The 25,552-nt window shown below is 38.3% G+C and overlaps 1 protein-coding gene and 1 non-coding gene across 5 annotated transcripts in view; both read right to left on the bottom strand.

Moving 5' to 3' along the window:
• Window positions 1-12,034: 12,034 nt before the first annotated feature.
• Window positions 12,035-12,141, bottom strand: LOC145556976 (small nucleolar RNA R71). Its single transcript, XR_014092063.1, has one exon. It is a non-coding gene; the product is annotated as a small nucleolar RNA R71 (small nucleolar RNA).
• Window positions 12,142-22,656: 10,515 nt separating this feature from the next.
• The window catches only part of LOC145641753 (valine--tRNA ligase, chloroplastic/mitochondrial 2-like), a 38,387-nt gene continuing 35,491 nt past the window's right edge, over window positions 22,657-25,552 (bottom strand). For 2 of the 4 annotated variants that reach the window (XM_081692691.1, XM_081692694.1), the window contains exons 23-29: window positions 25,239-25,343; window positions 25,005-25,106; window positions 24,145-24,217; window positions 23,890-24,056; window positions 23,351-23,483; window positions 23,093-23,260; window positions 22,657-23,002 (exon numbers count right to left, since the gene is read on the bottom strand). In XM_081692691.1, the coding sequence (XP_081548817.1) occupies window positions 23,352-23,483; window positions 23,890-24,056; window positions 24,145-24,217; window positions 25,005-25,106; window positions 25,239-25,343 (579 nt within the window). In that variant the 3' untranslated portion in view covers window positions 22,657-23,002; window positions 23,093-23,260; window position 23,351. The remainder of the gene's footprint in view (window positions 23,003-23,092; window positions 23,261-23,350; window positions 23,484-23,889; window positions 24,057-24,144; window positions 24,218-25,004; window positions 25,107-25,238; window positions 25,344-25,552) is intronic. The other 2 variants (XM_081692693.1, XM_081692692.1) reach the window with 2 other exon arrangements.

Raw genomic sequence — 25,552 nt, 5'->3', positions numbered from 1 at the left:
GATGAAACCTTCGATATTTATGATAGGTCATGCCTCAGCTGGGTGTCATATTATATCTTAGGGGAGTGGGGGTAAATCACGTTTTACACTTTTAATTGGTTATACTCAACAAGGTTACCTAAAGAGTTTAGAACCTTGAAGCTAAGGGTAATAATTAAACATGTGATGGTTAATTATTCAACCAAGAGTTACAAAGAGTTGTAATCAGTAAAGAGTTTACTCACCTTGAAAATGTAATACTTGATGGTAGGGCCTCAGTCCGGTCAATTATTGCACAAATAAAGGATCTTGGAATCATTCTATTCAATAGGGATCAAATTAAAATTGAATAAATGCTTTAAAGTTGCCAATTTAATTCGCTTATGGCACTTTAAATTTTTATTAAACATAATTGAATTTTGCGTTTACTTACAAGTAACATGTCGTTCTAATTTTATTATTATATATAATCTCCTCAATTGAAAATAAAGTTGAGAAACGTTCTCAAATGTTTAAAAGATAATCCATAAACCTATATTCCAATTTTTCTAAAATGGTTCTAAAAGGCAAGTTTTAGAAATCCATGTCACATGTCTAGGGTTGGTTTTATTCAAAATGTTTGAGTAAAATACCAACACATCTTCATTTTGAAAAGTGTTTCAAGGGATAAAATGAGATGGGAGGTACAAACCCTCTAAAATACAAGTATAAAAGTCCAATAAAATCTCTTATCTTCAATATGATTGAATATAAGAAAGTGATTGGAAATCTCTATGATCAAAAGTTGATCAAATGACGCTATTCTTCATCCACTTTATATAAGAGTTAAATAGTTGATTAAACTCTATTATAAATAATGTTTGAATAGGCTTAGCAAAATCATGAAAAGTGCTTAAAGTAGTTAAGCAAAGCATCATTTTGAACCTAAGAGAAGTGTTCTAAGTGGCTCAAATGGGAAAGGTTTAGGAATATATGAGGATTGCATTAAGAAGTTATGGGCCAAGAAATGCAAACAAGTTGCTACCTCTCAAACCTAGAACTACTTATAAGCTAAAAGTTGTTATGAACAACAAATGTTTCAAATTAAATGGACCAATTCCAATTGATTAGAAACTATCTCATATAGTTGGAAGGTAAAAGAATGGAAATGTTCCAATTTAAGAAGTATATTATAGAAATTAATTTAGCACATTGCTACATCTTGGACATATGATGTCTTGTTTAGTTCTCTCTCATTGAGAATGAGGTTGAACTAAATGAAGAAGTATGGCTAAAGGAGAAATAAATCTACAAGTTTAGAAGCAAATGTTGCTACTTCACAAGTAGAATCTATGAGTCTGGAAGCAAAAGTTGCAACTTTACAAGTAGAACCTATATTTCACCTTACCTTGTTATTGGCTAGAATTAAATAAATGTTATTCATTCTTGCCATTATCAAAACACCATTCAATGTTAGTAATGACTACGCATAGAAGATTCAAAAACGTGGAATAATGTTATTCTATGCTTCATTGAGTCATAATGTGTTTTGAGTTGCTAAATATAGGTTCAAAGTTCTATATGATAGAAAAGTTAAACCATTTCTATATATAAATTGTCTCTAAAATGTCAATTAATTCGAATGAAAAATGAACATTGCATGCGAAAGATCCAAAGGGATGGACTTTCAATATCATTTGATTATGAATCCATTGATATATGTAAATATCATTCTAATTTGAAATTATTGACAAAGTCACCATTTAGAGAAATTATGATGCGAACTCGAGGTCAAATACATATCGATGTAAGAAAACCAAAGGTTCAAAGGCTAGAGACGGACAATGAAACTTCATTTGTGATACGATCACTACTTGTGCTTAGTTGAAGCATAAGAGTGAAAATTTTGAAAAGTTCAAAATGTTCAGTATGAAGTTCAGTATCAACTTGACAAGATAATAATTGCATTACAATATGATTGTAATTGTGAAAATTTGAGTCAAGACATTTACTTGGCAACACATTCAAAATATTGCGATATGATCGTAATAATGAAAATTTAAGCCAAGACCAATGATGAACATCCAAGAGTTGTGAAATCGTTTCACGACAAACTTCGAAAGAAAACCTTGTGAAGTGTTTATGAAGGGAGCTATCAATCTATATGAGATATATTTTGATAATGGATAAAATTACCTATCTTCCAACCATTATTCAGGGGATATACTTTTAAGATAAGCTACAAAACTAAACAAGCTACATAAGTCAAATCAAATTGTAGCAAAGGCTTCATATGTGATATGGATAAGAAGAGTTCTTATAAAGTCTTTCTACAAAGCAAGGAATAAATATTGTATTAAATCGTTTAATGTACGATCAATTCCTACACAGAGCACGGGGTACTACTACTCAAATCATACTTAGCACAAAATGTTTGTTTCTCAAGTAGGTGCCTTATGGAAATTTTTCCAAAAGGTTAAGTGGGAGTAGTATAAATCTCGAAAGAGTTCGAGAAAAGCAACAAACAAACATGGCTCAAACCATGATTGGTTCACCCTATGCTAAAAATGCCTCCTCAAAAAGGAAAGTGGGAGTATAAGAATCTCGAAAAGTTCGAGAGCCTTGAAAGAGTTCAAGAAAAGTGATTTCGAAAATCTTGAAGAAATTTGAGAAGTAATCGAATCAAAGCAACAATATGAGCATGATTCACCTCATGTTACAAGTGACAACGCATGGTCTCATTAAGTGTAATGGGAATAATAACCATGTGTCGAAGGTAGTACATTCCAAGTGCACATCCTCAATTGTCGTTTCTCATTGAAAGCTAAACAAAGTTGTTGTATGAGCTTCAATTGTTGCATCAAACCCACAACAATGACTAGCATATGTAAAACTTAGTCAAAGAAATATGATTTCATATTGATTAAGAGTTCTAAAATATTCATTTTGGAACATGATGATTATGCAAGTAACAAAGATGATTTGATAAGTTATGACTCCAAGTGGTTTAAAAACCAGGAAATCTGAAATAGATTCTAAGTCTGTAAGCAAGTGTATGACACTTGAATAATTTGCCTAATTGGGTGAGACCCATTATAAGAAAAACAGACAAGAAAGAAAAATGTTTTCTAACTGAAGCAAAGACTTATTAAAGGATTCAACTAATTCATAGTATGACTATGACTACGATGAAAACTTTATATTAGTCATGTTGCAAAGATCTATTAAAGATATTTTAGTGATTACTACCTTATAAGATTTGGTAGATGGACTTCAAAACACTTTATTGAAATTGTTCATGAAAGAAGATTTGTATATGATACAATCAAAAGTTTGAAGATCCAATAATCCTAGGGATGCATAGCATCATGGAGTTAGTGTTCTTTATTTTGTGAGTTAATCAAATCGTTTGATGTTCTCATAAAATGAAGAAAAGGTCTTGTGTATACAAGATGTTTAGTGGGAGCTATGAAGTCTTCTTGGTCTACTACAAAGAGCAATTATTCATTTCTTGAAGGGCCAAGTGATGGCTAATGCATTTTGTATGGAAATCTTGAAGAAGAAGATGAGTACATTTGGGATTCAAGATCTATAGAGATAGGTTTTGATGGATGTTTGAGCTTGGTTAAGAAACTTATATTGATAAGATTCTTATAAAGTTCAACGTTATATTGAAAGGAGTTTCAATCCCATGTAACATGGCACATTGCTTATGATTCAATACTTTGAGAAAGGTTGATGAAATTAAGGTTTTGAGTGATGATCCTCATGCAATATGCAAAGGATGCATCATGCATGTCATGGACTATACTCGTCTATTTGATTCACATGTTTTAAGAACGAGTGATGATAGATTTCAGTCGAAATCCAATGTAACGTTGGAATACAAATTAGAAATTTCTAAGTTCCTTGTGAAAGGACGAAGGAAATTCTTAGTGTATGGAGATGAAAATGATTATAAGATTTAGAAATTGCAAAATTCATGTTTATGAGAATATCTAATGAACTCTACTTAATAAACCCCTTCCATTTCCAAAGCATGAGAAACATGCAAATGAAACTGGATTGAGGCAAATAATGTAATTAGAAGTTGTATTTGTTTTTGGAGAAAAACAAGTTACATATGTAATACATTCATTTGCAGAATTATGTTTATCAGTTGAAACAAAGTTTCAATCTTATTTAATCGTGGTTTCAAGATTAAATAAAATGTCCAAAATAACTATGAATTGATGGGCTCATCAGGTTGATGACCTGGTGAATGAAACCCCACAGGTGAACTAAATTCATATATTATTTAAGTTCCTAGTTCGGAATCATTAAACTGGACATAAATGATTTCAATTCATGGACTAGCATGTAAGATTGATTGGATAGTGCAGTTTCATGGGCTATAGGAGCATAGTGATGATGCTCGGTCAATCACATGGATATGCATGAATGATGCATGATCGAACTACTGACCTACTTTGAAGTTCAAGTATAGAGCTTCCGGATATATTAGTGGATTCCTTTGACATGAGTGGAACATTGATTTCATTCAATGGATGTTATGGCTGTGGTACACTCAAACGTCTGCCCGTAACTGGAGATTATAAGGGTGTTTCCCGGTTATTTCAGAAATTGAGTGGGAGCTTTGGTTGCCACAAGATTGGATAGAGTCTACCTATTTAATTAGGAATGTGTCTTGGCCTCTTGAAGAGGGAGAATTCAGAGAAATGCATGGCCGTGCTCAAATGGATTACATAGTAATCATTTGTTTTGTAATTCTCACTCACAAGAAAAGATTTGAAGACTAATATGATCACGACATGAGATGCAATCATATTATCAAATCGACACACATTGACTTAAGGAATTTGAATATTGCGCACTTGTCTCAGACAAGTGGGAGATTGAAGGAGTTATGTCTTCGATAAGTGCAATTACTAGATATATCAAGGATCACTATTATGGAGATAATAAGTTCATTCTATAGGGTCGTCAATGTTTGGTGCTAGATATGACAATTGATCTTTGGGCTAGCTTAATGGCCCAAAGCCTTAAAAAATGGATCCTACAAGGTCACACATAAGAGTATTGGGTTAAACAAGTTAGAGGCCCATTATTGGGCCTCATGAGTTCATGACATACCATGTTGATTATTGGGCTTGGATAGTTAGAAGAGTCTAATGGGTTTTGGACTTGACATGGTTTTATTTCTAGATATGATCTATAAATATAAACCATGCCTAGGGTTGCAAGACAGAACAATTGACATACAGTGAATTGTCACACAAGCAACCAGGTTTCCCAAAAACCTTAACTCTCTCTCTCTCTACTCGGCCCTCTCTCTCTCCTCCCTGTTCGTACGGCCCTCCTCCCCGGGTGACGCGTGTGGTGGTGCGTGGGTGGTGTTGTGGTGTGTTCGTGGCTCAAATCTCCGTTGAAGGTTGATTGAAGTGTTCAGTCACAACTAACTAGCATTAGTGGAGGTTTAATCCATGCTCGTGGACTAAGTAGAGGAATCACGCTTGGGGTTCTTTATCTCCCAATGTTCTTGCTCGATCGCACGTGGAATCACGATTTAAAGGTACGATTATATGTTCTTTATGTGTTATGCATTAGATCTTGGGATTAGGTACTGTATGAATATGATTCATGTTTTTCCGCTGCGTAGTACCTATAATTCCCTACAGTTTTCTGCCTGTCTAGCTTGAGCAGGTTGATCTGATGGTACCCTGAGAAGGCGTCCATGAAGCTTAGCAGGGCGTGCCCGCTGGTTGAGTCTACCAGTTGATCTATCCGTGGTAGTGGGTGACAGTCCTTCGGGCAGGCTTTATTAAGATCCGTGAAATCAACACACATTCTCCATTGGCCATTTGCCTTCTTCACCATGACCACGTTGGCTAACCATTCTGGATAGTCACAGGGTTCAATAAATCCTACTTCCAAGAGTTTTTCCACCTCTTCCTGGATTGCCTGGTTTTTCTCCATGGAGAAGCTTCGCTTTTTCTGCCTGACTGGCCTAATATCCTCCTTCACATTCAGCTTATGCACCATGACTGTGATGTATCCATTCTATATAGTAATTTACCCCCTCCCTTGGTCATAATTAGTAGTGTTTTTGGCTCTTTCGAGCCACTTTTATTACTAATTTGGGGTTTCTAGTGTTTTCGTAGTCTTTGTTGAGTTTTGTAGGAAATTGCGCCTTTGGAGCATTTTCTCGGGTTTTTCATGGAGCGACTACGGGAATTAGAAGTGCATGACCATCTTTGAAGCCCAAGGTCGGTTAGAATCATCGAGCCAGTGATTAAGGGCTCGGTAATTGGGATCCCGAGGTATTTGGACCGAGTATTCAAGACCCGAAGAGGAAATCCGGATTGGGCCGAGAAATCAAGCCCAATCGAAGTCCGAGCCTCAAAGTGAAGCAAGGGCCCGATCGGGCAACCTCTAGCACGATCGGGCGCGGCGCTGCTGGTGCTGTGTGTGGCTTATAGCGTGCCCGATCGTGCGAGCGTCTAGCACGATCGGGCGATGCTGCTAGAAAGGAACGCGAAGAAAAAGGCGCGCCCGATCGGGCGCGTGTTTCTACAGGACCTGATTAGTTTAGTTTTGATTTCTGTTTTAGGGAACGTTTATATAAGAGTTTTGTACGGAATTTTGTTTATCTTTTTTCTTAGACTTTCTCTCTCTACTTAGGATTTTTCTCTCTCTTAATTTTTCTCTCAACTCTTATTCTTAATTATTTCCATTAATACAGATTAGTTCGGTAACTATTTCTCTTCTCTTAATCTTAGTTGTTTATTTTACTCCTTTCATCATGATTTGTTTTATTGCTTTGATTAGTTTAACTTCTGTTATGTATGAGTAGTTTTCATTCTAGGGTTTATGGGGATCCATGAATAATATGAAGGGGTAATTTATTATTGTTGATTATCAATGCTAGATTAATTTCCTATTGATTGATTTAATGCTCTGTGACTAGATTAGGCCTGATCTTTTATGCATGAGTCTGACAATATTGATTTGAGATTTGACAGATGAGAATTGATGTTTAGGTGTAGTTTCAATAGGCATGTTAATTTATAAATGGTTAGGTCGAGATTCGAAAGATGAGATTTAATACCGGTAAATTAATTGTGTGATTATAATACGTAGCGAAAGCCCTTTATAATCTGATTAATATATGCATTGATGAATGATTATTATTTTCTACCCTGGAATATTATTTATTGGTGAACCTATGCCCTAGATACTTTATATATTATTTTCTCCCTATTCTTAATGTTCGTAGTTTAGTTTCATATTCAAATTCACATATTGGTTACTTTATAATTTAGATTACTTTAGTTAATTAGGAATAGAAAGACTTGTTTCCCTGTGGAGATCGACCCTACTTCCCTATCTACTTTAGTTAGAGGACTTAGATATTTACTTTTGATTAGGGGATACGACTTTACCCTGTCAGACTGCTGGGTCAATTCCGGGCATCTCATCTGCGGAAAATGCAAAAATGTCTTTATTCTTTCTCAGCAGCTCTATGAGTTGCACCCCTACTCCTGGATCAATGTCTTTCCCAATCTTCACCGTCCTCGAGGGATCACCTTCTGTGAGCTCGACTGTGACATGCTCCCCGCTAGGAAGTGGTTTGGCCATTTCTTCTTTTGCAGGCTCGAAGTTTTCCATAGCCAACTTCTGTTTATCTTTTTCCCTGTGATACTCTTCACGCTTCCTTTTCCTCGACTTCCTCTCAGGTTGCTCAGGGAGCCTTCTCTCGGAACTGGACTGTTGTCTGGTTTTGGCAGGCTGCTTTAAGGCAGTTATGTAACATTGTTGGGCTATCTTCTGGCTTCCCCTGATCTTTGCTGACCGACCCTCATTAGTTGTGTAAGCCATGTCTAGCTGGTAAGTGGATACCACCCCGCCTATCTTATGGATGAGCGGTCTTCCCATGATTACATTGTAGGGTGATGGGGAGTTTATCACGAGAAATTCTGCTCGGACATCACGCCTTCTTGACCTCTCTCCTACCCGGACTGAGAGTTCGATTATGCCTTCTGGGGTAAGCCCCGAGCCATTAAACCCGGTGACCTCGTAGTTTACTCTCTTCAGGTCTTTTCTGTCCAACTTCAGCTCATTGAACGCACTGATGTATATGATGTTGGCTGAGCTGCCTCCGTCTATCAGTATTCTATCCACCTCCCAGTTTGCAATTCTCATTGTCACCACCAGCGGGTCATCATGAGGGTAAATTATGCCCTTCTGGTCATACTCGTCGAACGTGGCTCGTGGCTGCGGGCGAAGAGGTGGCCATCTACGCTTATCATTGTCGTTTATTTGATGTATCATTGTCCGCAAGTCAGCCCGCGCTCTATTAACTGTCCCCCCATGTACTGGACCCCCGCTGATCACGTACACCCTGCCCTTTGGCTTGCCATCTCTATCCTTGTCTCCAGCTGGGCCCCTATGACCTCCTCTGCAGTCAACTCGGCCCGCTCTATCCTCCTCCCTTCTTCTGGGAGGGTCATCACGCTGCTTAAATTGACTCAAGTATCCTCTTCTGACTAAGTCCTCTATGTTGTCCTTCAAGTGCGTGCATTCTTCAGTGGTATGGCCATAGTCCCTGTGAAAGTCACACCACTTACTGGTATCACGACTCCTGTTTACCATCCTTGGAGGCCTCTGCCACTTATCATCAGCCTTATTTACGCTGAATAAGTGAGATCTGGAATGGGTTAGTGGGGTATACTGATCAAACTTCCCAGGCCTTGGCCCTCTCCTTGGATCGGACCTTCTCAGTCCCACTGCCCTGTCCGCTTCTCTACGGTTTTGCTCAGCCCTGCTTGGCTGGTCCACCCTGGGTGTATTCTCTGCCCGGGTGACCTCTGCCCGCTTAACTGAGTCACCTGTTGCTTTCCTACCCAGCATTGCTCTGTCAGTCTCGTCTACTTTGATGAACTCATGCGCTTTACCCAGCGCTTCAGCGTGCGTTTTGAGGCTCTTACGCCCCATGTATGCTCTGAATGGTGACCCTGGTAGTAGGCCACTCTGCATTGCTAACAGCGCTACCTCCTGGCTCATATTTGGGATGGTTGTTGCCTCCTTGTTGAATCTGGTGATGAACTCCCTCAGGGACTCATCCTTTCCCTGAACCAGGGACATCAGCTCGGTTGTCATCTTGGTTCTGTCCACCAAGGTTATGAAATGCTCCATGAACATTCTCTTCAGCTAGCTGTACGAGTACACAGAACATTTGGGGATGGCGCCGTACCATTCCGCTGCCAGCCCCTCCAGAGTTGGTGGGAAAGCCTTACATCAAACTAAGTCTGTCATGGTGTAGAGTACCATATGATTCTCGAAAGCTGATATGTGGCTTTTGGGTGTTGTGGTTCCATTGTACTTGCAGCTCGGCATCTTCACCTTCTCCATGGGTTCTTCTAGAATCTCCCGGCAAAATGGGGAATCATCTGGAACAACCTAGATTCGGGCTCGTTTGTCTCTCTCCGGGCTGGGTCCTCGCTCTGCGGCCGGTGACCTACTGCGAGGGACCCGCTTCTCCAGGCTGATTCGAGCGGAGGTTATTTCCTCCACGCTCCATTCTCGATTCAGGTTGCGAGCTTCCAGCTCCAATACCTTTTTCCTCAGCTGAATGAGCTCTTTCTGCTCGGAGGTGAGAGTTGAGACTTTCAGCTTTTTCGCTGCGGGCTCCGCAACTGCCGTTGTCGATGATGGGTGATGTGTTTATTTTATATAGTATTTTACCCCCGTCCCTTGGTCATAATTAGTAGTGTTTTTGGCTCTTTAGAGCCACTTTTATTATTAATTGGTGTTTTCTAGAGTTTTCGTAGATTTGGTTAACTTTTGCAGGGATTTATGCTTTTGGAGTATTTTCCCGAGATATTTTGGAGAAATCACGAGCATTATATTGGAGAAGCACGACCAGAGTTTATAGCCCATGGCCGGTTAGAGCCATCGAACCGGTGATTAAGGGCTCGGTATAGGTGATATCGGGGCATTTGGACCGAGTATTCAAGACCGGAAGAGGAAATCCAGATTGGCCCGAAGAATTGGAGCCCAATCAAAGTCCAAATATTGGCCCAAATGAGCCGCCCGGCCAAAGAGGCTGGCGCCCGGAGGCGCGCCCGGCCGGGCGGGAGAAGCTTAGGCTGGCACCCGGTGACGCGCTCGGCCGGGCGCGAGATTAGTATTAGGAGCAAAAAAGGCGCGCCCGATCGGGCGGTGCCTCGCCCGATCGGGCGCGTGTATTTCTTAGTAGACGATTAGCGTCGTTTTAATTTGTTTTAGTTTAGGATTTTGTACGGAGTATAAATACTCCTCCGTAATACGATTTTAGGATCTCTTCTTCTCTCTTTTTACTTTTTCTTTACTCTCTTAATTATTCTCTTAGAATTCTCTCTCTAAACCTTTGTTCTTAATTTTACTCTTAATTCCAGATTTATTTTGGTAACGATTCCTCTTCTCTTAATCTTAGTTATTTATTCTATTCCTTTAATCATGTCTTATTTTATTTCTTTGATTTGTTTAGTTTTTAATATGTGTGAGTAGTTTTATTTCTAGGGTCTGTGGGGATCCATAAATAATATGAAGGGGTAAATTGTTGTTGTTAATTATCTATGCTAGATTAATTTCCTATTGATTGATTTAATACTCTGTGACTAGATTTGTGCAGATCTTTTATGCATGAGTTTAACAATATTGATTCGAGATTCGACAGATGAGAATTGATGTTTAGGTCTAGTTTCAATAGGCAGGTTAATTTATAAATGGTTAAGTCGAGATTCGAGAGATGAGATTTAATACCGGTAGATTAATTCTGTGATTGTAATACGTAGCGAAAGCCCTTTACAATCTGGTTAATTGATGCATTGATGATTGACTATTATTGATTATTGGTATTGCATGATAATTTCTTATTGAATTGTTTTAACGTTTTACAATTTCGGCTTGTAAAAGTATAGCAATATTAAATTGATGAATCGAGCAGATGTTAATTTGATATTAAAGGCTATTTTCAATAAGAACTTAGATCTAGTAAATTGTGAGAGCCTGTTAGATCTATGTTGATTAATAAATTGCGAGAGCCTGTTAATCGTGTTATTTATGCAATGTCAATGATTGATTACTATGTTTTACCCTGGAGTATTATTTATTGGTGAACCTATACCCTAGATCCTTTCATATATTGTTTCCTTCCTATTCTTGATCTCCGTAGTTTAGTTTATTATTCACATATAAATATTGGTTACCTAATAATCTAGATTATATTAGTTAATTAGGAATAGAAAGACTCGTTTCTCTGTGGATTCGACCCTACTTCCCTATCTACCTTAGTTAGAGGATTTAGGTATTACTTTTGATTAGGGGATACGACTTTACCCTGTCAAAATTTGGCGCCGGGGAAACGGTTTTATTTTTATTTCTGATTGTTTTTGTAGTCTAGATTATTTCCCTTTTGTCTCAGAGACCGTTAGTTCTCTAAGACAAATCTCATATTTGCTTCTAGTTTTTGTTTATGCCCAGGTGTTCCAGATCAGGTTACATCCCATTCGATCCTGAGATCGAACGTTCCTTCCATAGACAGAAAAATTTCTACAAGCAAATCCTGGCGGATTCTGGTGATAATAACAATAATCACCGAGATCCTCCAATTGGTTCTAGCGATTCAGAGACATCATAAGACGCAGAATTAGAGATGACGGCTCCAAAGAAGCTTAGTGATTATTCACAACCAAAGCTTACGGATTTTCCACATCTCACCCCTACTCCGGCTCTTGATGGGGTTCAATTTGAAATCAAACCTCAATTTATAACGATGATAGAGAGGAAGCAATTCAGTGGAGCCAAGGGTGAAGACCCGAATCTTCACATTGCCGACTATTGTCAATATTGCAACACCATCAGGCAAGCCGGGGTCACTCAAGACCAAATCAGGGAGATTCTCTTTCCTTTCTCTTTAACTGGAAAAGATAAATTGTGGTTTAATGGCTTAAATAGAACTACACTTGGTATAACTGACTGGGAAACTCTTGTTTTGAATTTCTATAACAAGTATTATCCTGCAGAGAGAACAGCAGTACTACGGAGTGCGATTCAGAACTTTGCCCAAGAAGCCGATGAATCTTTATATGAGACTTGGGAGAGGTTCAAGGACTTACAAAGAGAATGCCCTCACCATAATTTAGCGCAATGGCAGTTAATCCAAGCCTTTTATAACGGCATTGGAAATTCCTCTAGAATAATTTTAGACTCTGCAGCTAGTGGGAGATTCATGAATCTTAATGTTGATGATGCAGGTCAGGTTATTGAAGATATGGCGATACACAATTCCCAATTTGGGAATCCCGGAGGATTTTCTAACAAGGGGAAGCATAGTGTCGACTTTGTATCCTTTTTGCAAGCTCAACTAACCTCTATTTGCCAAAAATTAGATAATCTGAGCACTACTAATGTAGCTAATGTTTCTGCAATTAATAATAATTCTAATGAGGCCTTATGTGAAAATTGTGGTATTGTAGGTCATTGGGAGCAAGATTGCAGGAGTTCCGTGGAGCAAGTTAATGCCTTCCAAGCTTATAGGCAGAATAACCCATACTCCAACACCTACAATCCTGGGTATTGGAATCATCCGTACCTTTCCTACCGGAGCACTAACGTTCAAAATCCACCACCACAAGAACCACAGGCGCCACAGCAGCAGAAATATTATCATCCCAATGCTAGCCAGAAGAACCAACCACAACAAACCCCCTCATCTTCCGACCCTTCTCTGGCGGAAATAAGAGTAATGTTGGTTAATATGCAAAAGCACATGGAGAGCAGAGATGCGACAATTGATCAAATTCTAGCGCATAATAAAATTATGGATAATCAAATTGCGCAACTCTCCGCTACTCTACAAGCCCGCCAACAGGGAGCTCTGCCGGCACAGCCGACTAGGCCTTTGGATCAAGAATTTGCAATTACTCTAAGGAGTGGTTCAAACTATGAAGGGCCCTCTAAGCCCAGAGTTGATGAACCTATTTTATTAAATAATGCTAATCTTGATTCCGTTAAACCAAACAATGTAGTTGATAGCCCTGCAGGGCTAAAGGATAATACTAACATATCTAATTCTACATTGCAGGGTACAACTCCAGAGAAGGTGGCTACTCCAGACAAGAATAATAATGCTCCAAAGCCAATTATCAAACTTCCTTTCCCCAATCGTCAATTGAAGACAAACTTGGATAAGCAGTTTGGTAAGTTCCTGGAGGTGGTTAAAGATTTGAAGGTAACAGTTCCCTTTACTGAATTGATCACACAAATCCCCTCATATGCAAAATTTATGAAAGAAATATTGACGAGAAAAAGGTCTATTAGTGAGGTAGAGACAGTAGCTTTCACTGTAGAGTGTAGTGCCGTACTTCAAAATAAGTCTCCACCTAAATTAAAAGATCCGGGTAGTTTTTCTATCCCTTGTCATATTGGCAATCTCTTGATTGATAATGCATTATGTGATTTGGGTGCTAGTGTTAGCGTCATGCCATTATCTGTGTGTTCTAAGTTGAATATGGGTAAATTAAAAGCTACCAATATAACTCTACAAATGGCCGACCGTTCTTTCAAATACCCCTTAGGTGTTTTAGAGGATGTCCCCGTTAGAGTAGGTAAATTTTATATACCTGTAGATTTCGTTGTTCTTGATATGGCTGAGGATACGCAAACCCCAATTATTTTGGGTAGACCATTCCTTAACACTGCAGGAGCAGTCATAGATGTAAGAAGTGGTAAGTTAACACTATCAGTAGGGGATGATAAAGTTGTTTTTAATCTGAATAATGCCCCTAAAAGCTCCATGACTGAGGAGAAATGTTTCAGTGTTAATGTGGTTGTAAATTATTATAACAAGCCCCAAGCTCTTGAAAAAGATCCCTTGAAGGCGGTATCTTGTGTTGCATCCTTTTCAGATGAGATAGACAAATGGCAGAAGGAAGTCGATGCAATAAAAAGAGCACTCTATAATGTTGGTCTTGGTTTCAAGGATGAACAAGTGGAACCGATCGAGCAAGTTGTGCGAATCGAGCCTACGGTAAGTGTTCCGCCAGATCGAGTTGCAAGTGTTGAACGCAATGACAATTTGAAGCAACATTCGATCGAAGAAGGGTTTTTAGTGCGTAGCATTGAAGATCCCCCAATCCAAGTCAAGGAGGATCCACCAGATAAGGAGATTTAGCGTCCCACAGGGTATGTCAGGAAGCCGCATCGCAGCCTAAACACTGCTAGACCGGGTGAGAAACCACCTGATCAAGCGTTAGGCCAAGGGTCCTAGAAATTGTACTTGGTAAGAAGGTCGTGCGGGACCTAGATAAACCAGCGCTTTGCGGGAGGCAACCCGTATTTTTAATGCTTTTTAGACTAGTTTTTCTTTTCTTTTTCTTATGAGAGGAGAGATGAGGGAATTTAACGAGTTCTATGAGTGTTTGTACAGGTTTGAAGGAAAAGAGTTAGCCAAATTTTGGAGAAAATAATTAAATTAATATTTCGCCGATTTAGTCTCGGGCCCGACCGGGCGAAGCTCGCCTGATCGGGCCCGAGAGCAAGGATTTGAAAATAAGTAATTTTGCCCGACCGGGCGCGAAATTCGTCGTATACGGACTAAGTTGTCCGCCCGACCGGGCGCGAGAAGGGTGAAAATTTTGACTTACAGATCGCCCAATCGGGCGAATGGCGCCCAACCGGGCACGACAGCTAGAAGGAATCAGGTCGTTAGATCGCCCGACCGGGCGCGAAAGGTTACGAAATTAAGGCAATTCAGATCGCCCGACCAGGCGCGAGAATCAGCTACGAAATTTTCCAGATCGCTCGACCGAGCGACCCACCGCCCGACCGGGTGCGAGCGTATCCGCCCCCTTCTTCTTTCTTTTCTTCTTTCTTTCTCCATTTCTTCTTTCCTCCATTACTTTCTCTCTCTAAAACTCAAATTCTCTCTACCTTCTCTCTAAGATTTCTCCTTCATTTCTTACCCAAATTCAAAACTCTTTATATATTTGTGATCCTCTCTTCATCCTCTTCACTTTCATATAAAAATTTTTCAGTTTTAATTCAATAAATTTTCAAACCCATTTCTTGAACATGGCATCAAAGAGGGCTAGGTCCATTTTTGGTAGGAGCTCCAGTTCGAGGGAGGAATACGACCCGGACTTGCAACTCCCATACTGGCCGACGATCCGGATTGTGAGCCGGGAACAAAAGGAACGGCTAGAGCATTTGGTCGGTCGTGAGGTAATTCCTTCTCGGTGGTTACACCGCCCTACCCTAGAATCATTTGGTTTGTATGATTTTGTTAAACGATTTTTGAATGACATTGGCATGAGAAAATTTGTTGACATGCACTATCCTACATACCGAGAACTTACTTGTGAATTCCTGTCCACTTTTCATGTTGTTAGTAGTAGAAATGGGCCAAATTTATTTTTCAGGTTAAATAATAGAAATATTAGTTTAACTTTTGTAGAATTTTGTAAAATTTTTGAATTAAATTCTGAATTATCTCACCAGTGGCATGCGGACTATAAAATGGGTGACTTATATTATGATTTGACTGGTTTACCTACCCCCGACCCCCAACATGCTAGTACCAAACCTATTCACCACCCTGTCCCAAAAATCTGGCAAAGATTTGCGGGTTTGTGTTTTTTAGGTAGGGCCGAGCCCCATAACGCTCAAACTAACGAACTAGCTGTCATAGGACATTATGTGTACGGGTACGGGAAATTGAACATAGGTAGGTTTATAGTTCACCATTTGAGTAGGCATGCCACAGCCAGCACCACTTCCAAGTCCCCTATCCGTTTAGGTGGCCTTATCACTCGAATAACAGTGAAAAAGGTCGGTTTTGTAGTAGACGGACCCCACCAGCTGACCAACTGTGGACCAGATACCTACATGACTGCTAGGTATTTTGAGGATGTGGGGTGGGTTAGACCGGATAGCGAGCAAACACCATTTTGGTGTATTCGAACTGGGAACGAGCAACCTTTGCCCATTTTTCCCCTACCCAGTCCAGACTTGACCGCCTTTCCCCCAGGGCAACTTTCTTACACTTATGATGTTTTAGTTTCCAACGCTAGGGGACAGGCACCACCACCACCAGTTCCACCACCCCAGCCTCAGCCCGAGGTGGCTTTCTCTCCACCTCGTATGTCCCACTCCGTCCCTCATGTTGACTCTGACCCAGTTTGGGATCTTCAGAGTATAGGTCAGGCCCTAGGACGTATCGAGCATTCAGATACTGACCTTAGGAGGATGGTAGGCTCCTTAGACCAGAGGTTAGGGTACCTAGAGAGGAACCAGGGTAGAGCTCTCTACCCTATGTACGATGATTATGCTCGTCGGGGCAACATTCCCGACGACGCTATTCACCCTGACTGGTTTCAGCCTCCACCCTAGGGATATGATAGGGATCCCACTGCCCGTGGTATTTACACTGACTATTCTTCTTTCTTCGGGTACGGGCAGGACATTCCTTTCGGGGGACCGGCGGGGGGGGGAGTTTTCACGCTGATTATTTTGGTGGTAGCTCTTCTGGTGCAGGTGGTGCAGGTGGCAGTGGAGGTGCGGGTTTCGGCTCGATGGACGAGGATGATGAGGACTAGCTATGCTGGGCTAGTTTCCGAGCCAATGAGGACATTGTCTGATTCTGGCTTGGGGGAGGTTTTGGTTTGGTATATTTCTTTTTCTCTTTTCTTTTATTTTTGGTGTGTTTTCTTAGGTTAGATTTCTTGCTTTCTAGGTTAGTTTTTATTGCTTTCTTATATATGAAAAATACAAAAAAATTGAAAAATAAAAAAATCCAAAAATACGTTCCAATGAATTATAAATTATGCTTCCCTGTGCCCCTTACTTGAGGAAATTGTTTTGATTCTTGGTATTTGATGATAGGCATTGTGGATTAGTTGATCATGATTTGATGTTTGATTGCCCTGAAACCTTAACATGCGTCAATTTGTCCAACTTCTTGTGAATATAGTGCTTGACTAGTTGATTTGGTAAGGAATGTGTGATAGTTCCATAGTTCCTGGTATATCAATGAATTTGAGTATTGGTTTGCAACTATAAGTAATGTTTATATGATTCATTATTATGCACATTGTGGAGGACGAAGGCATTTGTTCTTTTAGGTAGCCTCCAGATGATTGTAGAAACATTTGTTCCCTTCTTGCTACCCATGTTGTTGCCTTGACATTTTGTTGTTTATTAGCCACATTACAAGCCTATTTTGCCCCGTTGATTACTAGTCCCAAGCTTGGCTTGGGGGAGCTATTAGTGAGTGAGGTGAGGGAGTTTGTAGTGTGCTTAGTATTAGCACAATTTGGGTGGGATTTGAGAAGTTGTTTTGTTGTTATTCATGTTTATTTTTGATGAGTTTGAGAGTTATATTTTCTTGAAAAAATAAAGCATGATATTATGAAGAAAAAAAAAAGAGAAGTTCAAGAAAAAAAAAACAAATGTGAAAAAATAAGTGAACTTCGAAAGAAAAAAAATGTTCAAATGTTCTATTTGGAGGTTGATCAAAGGAAAAAAAAAAGAGCTTCATTGAAAAAAAATTCAAGTTTGAAAAATAAAGTTTGTTTATTCACTCTATTTCTTCATTATTATATCTTATGAGTGAAATTGTAAGAGTTGGGTTTATTTATTATGATTGGAGTTTATTTGGTTGATGTTAGAGTTGGTTATGTAGGAGATGTATGATCACTATTTATTTTGATCATGGGTTTTATTAGGATATAGCTCCTTTAAGCATAGCTTTTCTCTCACTTAGCTTATTCCCAAATTTATCCTACCCTTTACCCTAGCCTTACATTACAAGCTTTAAAGACCTTCCGACCTTTGTGCATAGAATTGTATGAATGTGAAAGTGTTGTTTATCAATGCAAGTTATGATTTGGCATATTTCGAGTCGACTAGTAGGATTGAGCGTTCATTGTTTTATACACACGAGAGTGTGAGTTGGGAGGGCATTGTTCACATAAAGGGGTTGGATGGAGAGCGATCGAGTACATCTTTTACTCGCCACGAAAATAAGAGTTGAGTGTGTGAGCACTAGTCTTGAATTCTATATGCTCTTGTGGTTTGCTCTATTTGACAATTGTTAGGGAAGAAAGGTAATTGAATGGACTAGATTGGTTGACTCTGAAGCATGTTTATTTGATTTACCCTGAATCGTTTGTGCTTGATTTTTACTTTTTGGGGTGAAGCATATTTATTGATTCATTGATGAGATCTTTGCTTAAGGACAAGCAAAGGTTTGGCTTGGGGGAGTTTGATGTGTCTATTTTATATAGTATTTTACCCCCGTCCCTTGGTCATAATTAGTAGTGTTTTTGGCTCTTTAGAGCCACTTTTATTACTAATTGGTGTTTTCTAGTGTTTTCGTAGATTTGGTTGACTTTTGTAGGGATTTATGCTTTTGGAGTATTTTCCCAAGATATTTTGGAGAAATCACGAGCATTGGAGAAGCACGACCAGAGTTTATAGCCTAGGGCCGATTAGAGCCATCGAACCGGTGATTAAGGGCTCGATATAGGTGATACCGAGGCATTTGGACCGAGTATTTAAGACCGAAAGAGGAAATCCAGATTGGCCCGAAGAATTGGAGCCCAATCGAAGTCCAAATATTGGCCCAAATGAGCCGCCCGGCCAAAGAGGCTGGCGCCCGGAGGCGCGCCCGGCCGGGCAGGAGAAGCTTAGGCTGGCACCCGGTGACACGCCCGGCCGGGCGCGAGATTGGTATTAGGAGCAAAAAAGGCGCGCCCGATCGGGCGCGTGTATTTCTTAGTAGACGATTAGCATCGTTTTAATTTGTTTTAGTTTAGGATTTTGTACGGAGTATAAATACTCCTCCGTAATACGATTTTAGGATCTCTTCTTCTCTCTTTTTACTTTTTCTTTACTCTCTTAATTATTCTCTTAGAATTCTCTCTCTAAACCTTTGTTCTTAATTCTACTCTTAATTCCAGATTTATTTTGGTAACGATTCCTCTTCTCTTAATCTTAGTTATTTATTCTATTCCTTTAATCATGTCTTATTTTATTTCTTTGATTTGTTTAGTTTTTAATATGTGTGAGTAGTTTTATTTCTAGGGTCTGTGGGGATCCATAAATAATATGAAGGGGTAAATTGTTGTTGTTAATTATCTATGCTAGATTAATTTCCTATTGATTGATTTAATACTCTGTGACTAGATTTGCGAAGATCTTTTATGCATGAGTTTAACAATATTGATTCGAGATTCGATAGATGAGAATTGATGTTTAGGTCTAGTTTCAATAGGCAGGTTAATTTATAAATGGTTAAGTCGAGATTCGAGAGATGAGATTTAATACCGGTAGATTAATTCTGTGATTGTAATACGTAGCGAAAGCCCTTTACAATCTGGTTAATTGATGCATTGATGATTGACTATTATTGATTATTGGTATTGCATGATAATTTCTTATTGAATTGTTTTAACGTTTTACAATTTCGGCTTGTAAAAGTATAGCAATATTAAATTGCTGAATCGAGCAGATGTTAATTTGATATTAAAGGCTATTTTCAATAAGAACTTAGATCTAGTAAATTGCGAGAGCCTGTTAGATCTATGTTGATTAATAAATTGCGAGAGCCTGTTAATCGTGTTATTTATGCAATGTCAATGATTGATTACTATGTTTTACCCTGGAGTATTATTTATTGGTGAACCTATACCCTAGATCCTTTCATATATTGTTTCCTTCCTATTCTTGATCTCCGTAGTTTAGTTTATTATTCACATATAAATGTTGGTTACCTAATAATCTAGATTATATTAGTTAATTAGGAATAGAAAGACTCGTTTCTCTGTGGATTCGACCCTACTTCCCTATCTACATTAGTTAGAGGATTTAGGTATTACTTTTGATTAGGGGATACGACTTTACCCTGTCAATGGGCTTGCCCCCTTACCCATATGGTAAGGACCGCTGTCATTGCAGCCAGCTGCTCCTTGCTGCACTTAGAGAGGTTCTGCAGAATGGCTGGCATATTTACGGGCTGCGGTTTCTGGGTTACAGGTGCTGAAACAATAAGCTCATTGTTCGCGCCTGTCAACGACATTCCGTACTTGAAAACAGAGTTGGATCCTACCGGATCTACTGGTTTCGCCGCTGCTTTAGCAGTGGCTGATGTCGATCTGATGGGGTTGGATTTCTGTGAGATTGTCGATTTGGGGTTTCCGGTGGATCCTTTTGGGTCGCTGGTTACTGGGGGTGTTTTTTGTGGTGTTTGGCTGGTCTCATTAGTTTTGGACGTGGGTCTTTGTACAGTTTCTTCTCCGGCCATGGTGGTTATTTATCTAGTCCCTAGCTCAGTTGGTGAACCTCAGGTTAGATGATCCAATCCCCTCCTTCTAGTGCCAATTGTTCCAGGTATGGATCCAAGGGTTCTGCTGGGTAAGCTGGGTCCCGTCAACAACCTACACACGGCAGCACACGTAAACTGCCCTCGGGGGTGGCTCGAGGAACCCCCCTTCGAAGCTTAAGTTAGAGAGTGTTTAGAGAGAGAAAGTGTACTTAGAGAGATATAGAAAGCGTAATAACTTGAGTGTCTAACCTCCTTTCCGTTGTACTTTACCCTCTATTTATAGGCGTACTATCTCCTTCTTGGAGAGTTTAGCCTGGTCAGCCCTGCGGGCTGACTCTGCCGGGCTGATGAGCCCTCCTTTAGTTGCTTATTCGGCGGTGAGTGTGCACCCTAGGGGCTGGGCGATAGTTCAGCGGGAGCTATCCTATACAACAATAATATCCTTATTCGAGATTACATGTTTACCCTTTGTTTATCAAAGTGATGAACCTAAAATTACTCTATTATTACCAAATTCATCCCCTATATATTTCCCCTTTTTAAAATTAGTCGATATGTTTTGACTTTTTAGTATATTTCACTCCAATCTTATTGGATTCCTCATGTGTATTTCAAAAAATCTAAATTTTTATAATTTTAACTTAGTGATGATTTTAGGTATTTACGATTAAATAATGCAGGTACGCATAATGAAAAATGTGTCAACTAATTTGAAACGGAGGAAATAAATGAACAAATAAATTATATAACTAATATATAAAGCTAAACTTTTAGCCAGATCACGAGGCAGCGACACTTGGCGTTCTAACTTTTCGCCAAGTGTCGCGTCACGTTGGATTGATTTAAATAAATTTCATAAAATAAAATTTAGAATTCTATTTGGATAGAATTTTAGTATAAATTTGCTAGTTTACATCTTTATTTTCGATTAAATACCAAATTTCAGATGTACAAATTGAATTATAATTTATTCAAAAAAAATTATTAGATTATAATTCTCAAAAATTATCATATAACTTTATTTTTTATATCATAATAATTTTTTGAGCGAAAGAAGTAGTTTGAAGCTTAAAACATCCATTTATAATATATACTAATTGGTAAAAATAATATATTTCACAATCTAATAGAATTTTATTACTATGTAGACTTATCAATTAGGGTCGGGTCATGAGTTATCTCGGATTGTTTCACTTTAGGTTACGAGTCAATAAATGTTCAACCCTTGCCCAAAGTTTTGGGTTCGGGTCAACCAATCAACGTGCTTTGAACATTTATTTTATTTAATTTTTTTGCTGAATTTTTTTAAAAAAAATTTAATGTATTAAATCAAACGTTTCCACCAACATTATTATTAGTCATTACATGCCTACTAGATAACAAATCGTTACAAAAGTACATCAATTCCTAACTAATTTTATATCAATGACATATTTTAAAATTTGACATATTAATTAAAATTTTATCTTAAAATTCAAAAAACAACGCGGGCATCGCATGGGGCACAAAACTAGTAGTCAGTTCTTAATAAAAAAAACTGACACCGAAAGTAACACGTGTCACATCCTAGTGCTTTTTTTTCCCTCTAAACTTCTTTCTTTTTAGACAATTTTTTAAGAATACATTTATATAATACAAATATAACAATAATATTCCAAATATTTTATATCTTCATAATAAATATATTTCTATTTATTTGGTGCTCTTAATTCTCTTACATAAACATTTACCTAAAATATTATTCCAACTCTTATTTAAATATCTTTTAAACTGATTAATATTAGATTTTGCTAAAAATAATAACAATAAAAGTGATTCGTATATGAAATTCCTTTTAAACAACCTTTTAATATAGATTATGATCATATAATTTCTATATAGCTAATGGGTATGTTTTATAAAATTTTATTTGTTGGATAATTAATTAGAATTATTGTGCATGACACGAGACCTAAGCTAGTATATACTACCTCTGATTTTTTTTTTTTTGTTGCAACTTTGGGGTATTATTTGAGAAATATAAAATATTCCAAAGTTGCAACTAAAAAAAATCGAAGGTAGTATATGATTATGCCAATTTATCTCCTGGCTAACACAAACTCACAACGCCATATTTGACCCTAATGGCTCCAAGTAGACTAGTACTCTAGTAGTGCTCAAACTTTGCTATCTTACCACAACTTCACAAGCATATATGGCCTTGATGACTCCTACTAGTGATCAATAGAGGTTGTCCTATCACCATTTAAGTAATTACTGGTTATTTGCCATCAAATATTTTGTTTAACAAATTCCTGCAGCGCATGAGTAAGATAAATGCCAACACAAGAAAAAACAAGGCAAAAAAATGTTTAAACTATCACTATGTAATATAGTTGTTAAACATAGTTGTTCACTTAGCTAAGAGGAGTACCATGAAAATGGCTAAAGTCAAGATTTATATTTAAATACCACTATACATGAATGTACAAGTCTCAAAATTGCATGATGTGTTGCTTTGAATCAACAGAAAATGTCTTCGAAGATTCTCAGCTTGAATGCTACCTGCCTACCACAATCCTCTTAACAACAACATCAAGTCATCAACAGAAAATGTCTTCTAAGATTCTCAGTTTGAATGCTACCAGCCTACCACAATCCTCTTAACAGCAAAAACACCGACAAATAACCTGGAGATGCCTGACCATTCACCGTTATTACACTGAAATATCAATTTACAGGATCCAACATAAAGACAAATAAGCAAAAGATGCAGCTAGTATCACTCACTTTAACTGTTTGTCACCAAAACTGTAGATTCAAGAAAAGCTAACAATCCTCTTAACAACAACATCAAGTCATCAACAGAAAATGTCTTCTAAGATTCTCAGTTTGAATGCTACCAGCCTACCACAATCCTCTTAACAGCAAAAACACCGACAAATAACCTGGAGATGCCTGACCATTCACCGTTATTACGCTGAAATATCAATTTACAGGATCCAACATAAAGACAAATAAGCAAAAGATGCAGCTAGTATCACTCACTTTAACTGTTTGTCACCAAAACTGTAGATTCAAGAAAAGCTATTCGGTTTTTGGTCAGATTTATTTTCTCCTCCATTTCCTCAGCTTTTTCTTGAGATGCCTGGACAATTTCTGCGGGAGCTTTCTCCAAAAACTATGGGTATGAAAAGAAAATCGGAAAGACTCAGAAAGAATTTGTGTTAATTTAAAAAAAAAAAAAAAAAAAAAAAAAGAAAGGCAAATGCTAATAAATGCCCATGGAGTGGTAAATAAGATGAAGAAAGAACTTAGATCATACTACGTATAAGCTAGATATCTTTTATCTCAGTCTCTTCTATATAAGTACTACCCTAACCCATTCAAGTGTTGCTTTTTTGCTTGAAATGATTGGATATATGGGTGTGATGTGAGTGGATATGAAATGTCAACAAAATAAAATCACCAGCTCCAGTCTCTAGCCTCTTTTGCACCGATATATGGGCATACTATAGACAGTATAACACAATTATGAAAGAAAGATCAAAAGCTAGACAGAGGTTAGTGACCAAAACATCTCCTACCTGCGGAGAACCAAGGCGAGCTTTAAGGCCCTTATACTCCCCTTCCATCTTAAGAAGACGCTTGTGAAGCCGCTGCAATTCAGCAGAGATATCTACCATATCGGCAAGAGGAAGATATGCTTCCAAACCTTCACTGGCAACTATGTGAACTGATTGATTTGCATCTTCTGGTGATGAAAGTGTTAATATGTATTCATAGAGTAGATCATCATTTTTAGGGTTAAAGAACAATATTCAACTGTAATAATGACAAACCTGGAAGTGATTCTGCAAAATGCAAGGCTTGCAGGTCCAGTTTGGATAGGAGAGCTAGAACATCTCTCTCTTCCTGTTATGAAAGATGATAACATTTAGCATTTCTTTTTAAACATACAGTTAGAGAAATAGGATATGCCACTAATTACAACCTCAAGAGACCAAACAAAAAGCAAGGTATTGCCACACACACGCGCGCGCGCAAGCAGTCAAGCACCCCTCGCCCGCCCACCACCAACTGGAACGCTAGGATGCATACCTCGCCCGCCCGCCACCAACTCTCTCACACACACACACCCACACACACACACACACACACACACATATCAGAAAAACCGTATGCTTCCTACAATACTCCGTACAAAGCCTTACTAAGTCCTAGTCATCTCAGCTATGTGATTCTTCTCAAATGTCCAGAATAGAGCACTAGTTTATTATTTTGGCTCGTAAACAAAAATAATAACCACAAAGGTACATGGTGCGATGCACAGAGGACGGCCCACGCCTTAACATACGCAACAAGGTGATAAAGAAAAGTTTGACTGTATTGTATAACATAATTAATTACTCTGAACAACTACTTAAGATGACTGTTATTACTGACATGAAATGAGGCATAACATACCTATCTAAAAACTTAAGAGAGAACTGACCCTTTTTTTTCATGAGCCTTTCCAAAGCCTAACTTGAAATTGTAGTATATGGATTATAACACTAGTTCACATCAGTGTTTAAAATATACTTAGACGATACTGATGTGAGTCACATTAAGATTAAAAAATACACACATAAATACTCATCTATTAGCATATCATTAGAATATTCATAAACAGGCTGGAAGACATTAGTTGTATACTTACAGAGATGTACTGGAAAACGTCAGGGTTGGCAACTATAGTTGCAGATATCCGTTTCACTGGCTCAACCGAGTATTCAGCTCTAACATTACGGATAGCCCTAGTCTGGAAACAGATAGAGTTAATTGCTGTCATTCTTACATTAGCATACATCATGACTGGAATTGTATTAAAAACATCCATTTACAAAAATTAAAAATCAAAAACAAGATTTTAGTGCACCATGAATTCACTTACCAAAGCTTGAAAGTTCTCAAATCTTTTTATCACATTTGAATACGCTGGAAGCGAAGTTTTTGGCCATGAAGATACTATCAGAGGCTCTTTTTGATGGGGGATTGCCTACATAAAGCATAAAACACCATCAAAACCCTAACAGAAGCAACAATCTAATACATAAGTGCTAATTTGAATCCCAAAAAAAAAACCCATCACATACGATGAAAATTATAAATGATGTCACCAACAGACCTGTGCTTCTTAAATTTACGTATCTAAAAAATTAGTGACAATACCATTGTTTTTATGGAACAAAAGCTTGGGATCACAAA

The sequence above is a fragment of the Chenopodium album genome, chromosome 8 (assembly GCF_948465745.1).
Source record: "Chenopodium album chromosome 8, dcCheAlbu1.1, whole genome shotgun sequence".
Classification (NCBI taxonomy): Eukaryota; Viridiplantae; Streptophyta; class Magnoliopsida; order Caryophyllales; family Amaranthaceae; genus Chenopodium; species Chenopodium album.
Note: the sequence above shows the minus strand (reverse complement) of the source record. Positions and strands in the feature narration are given on the sequence as shown.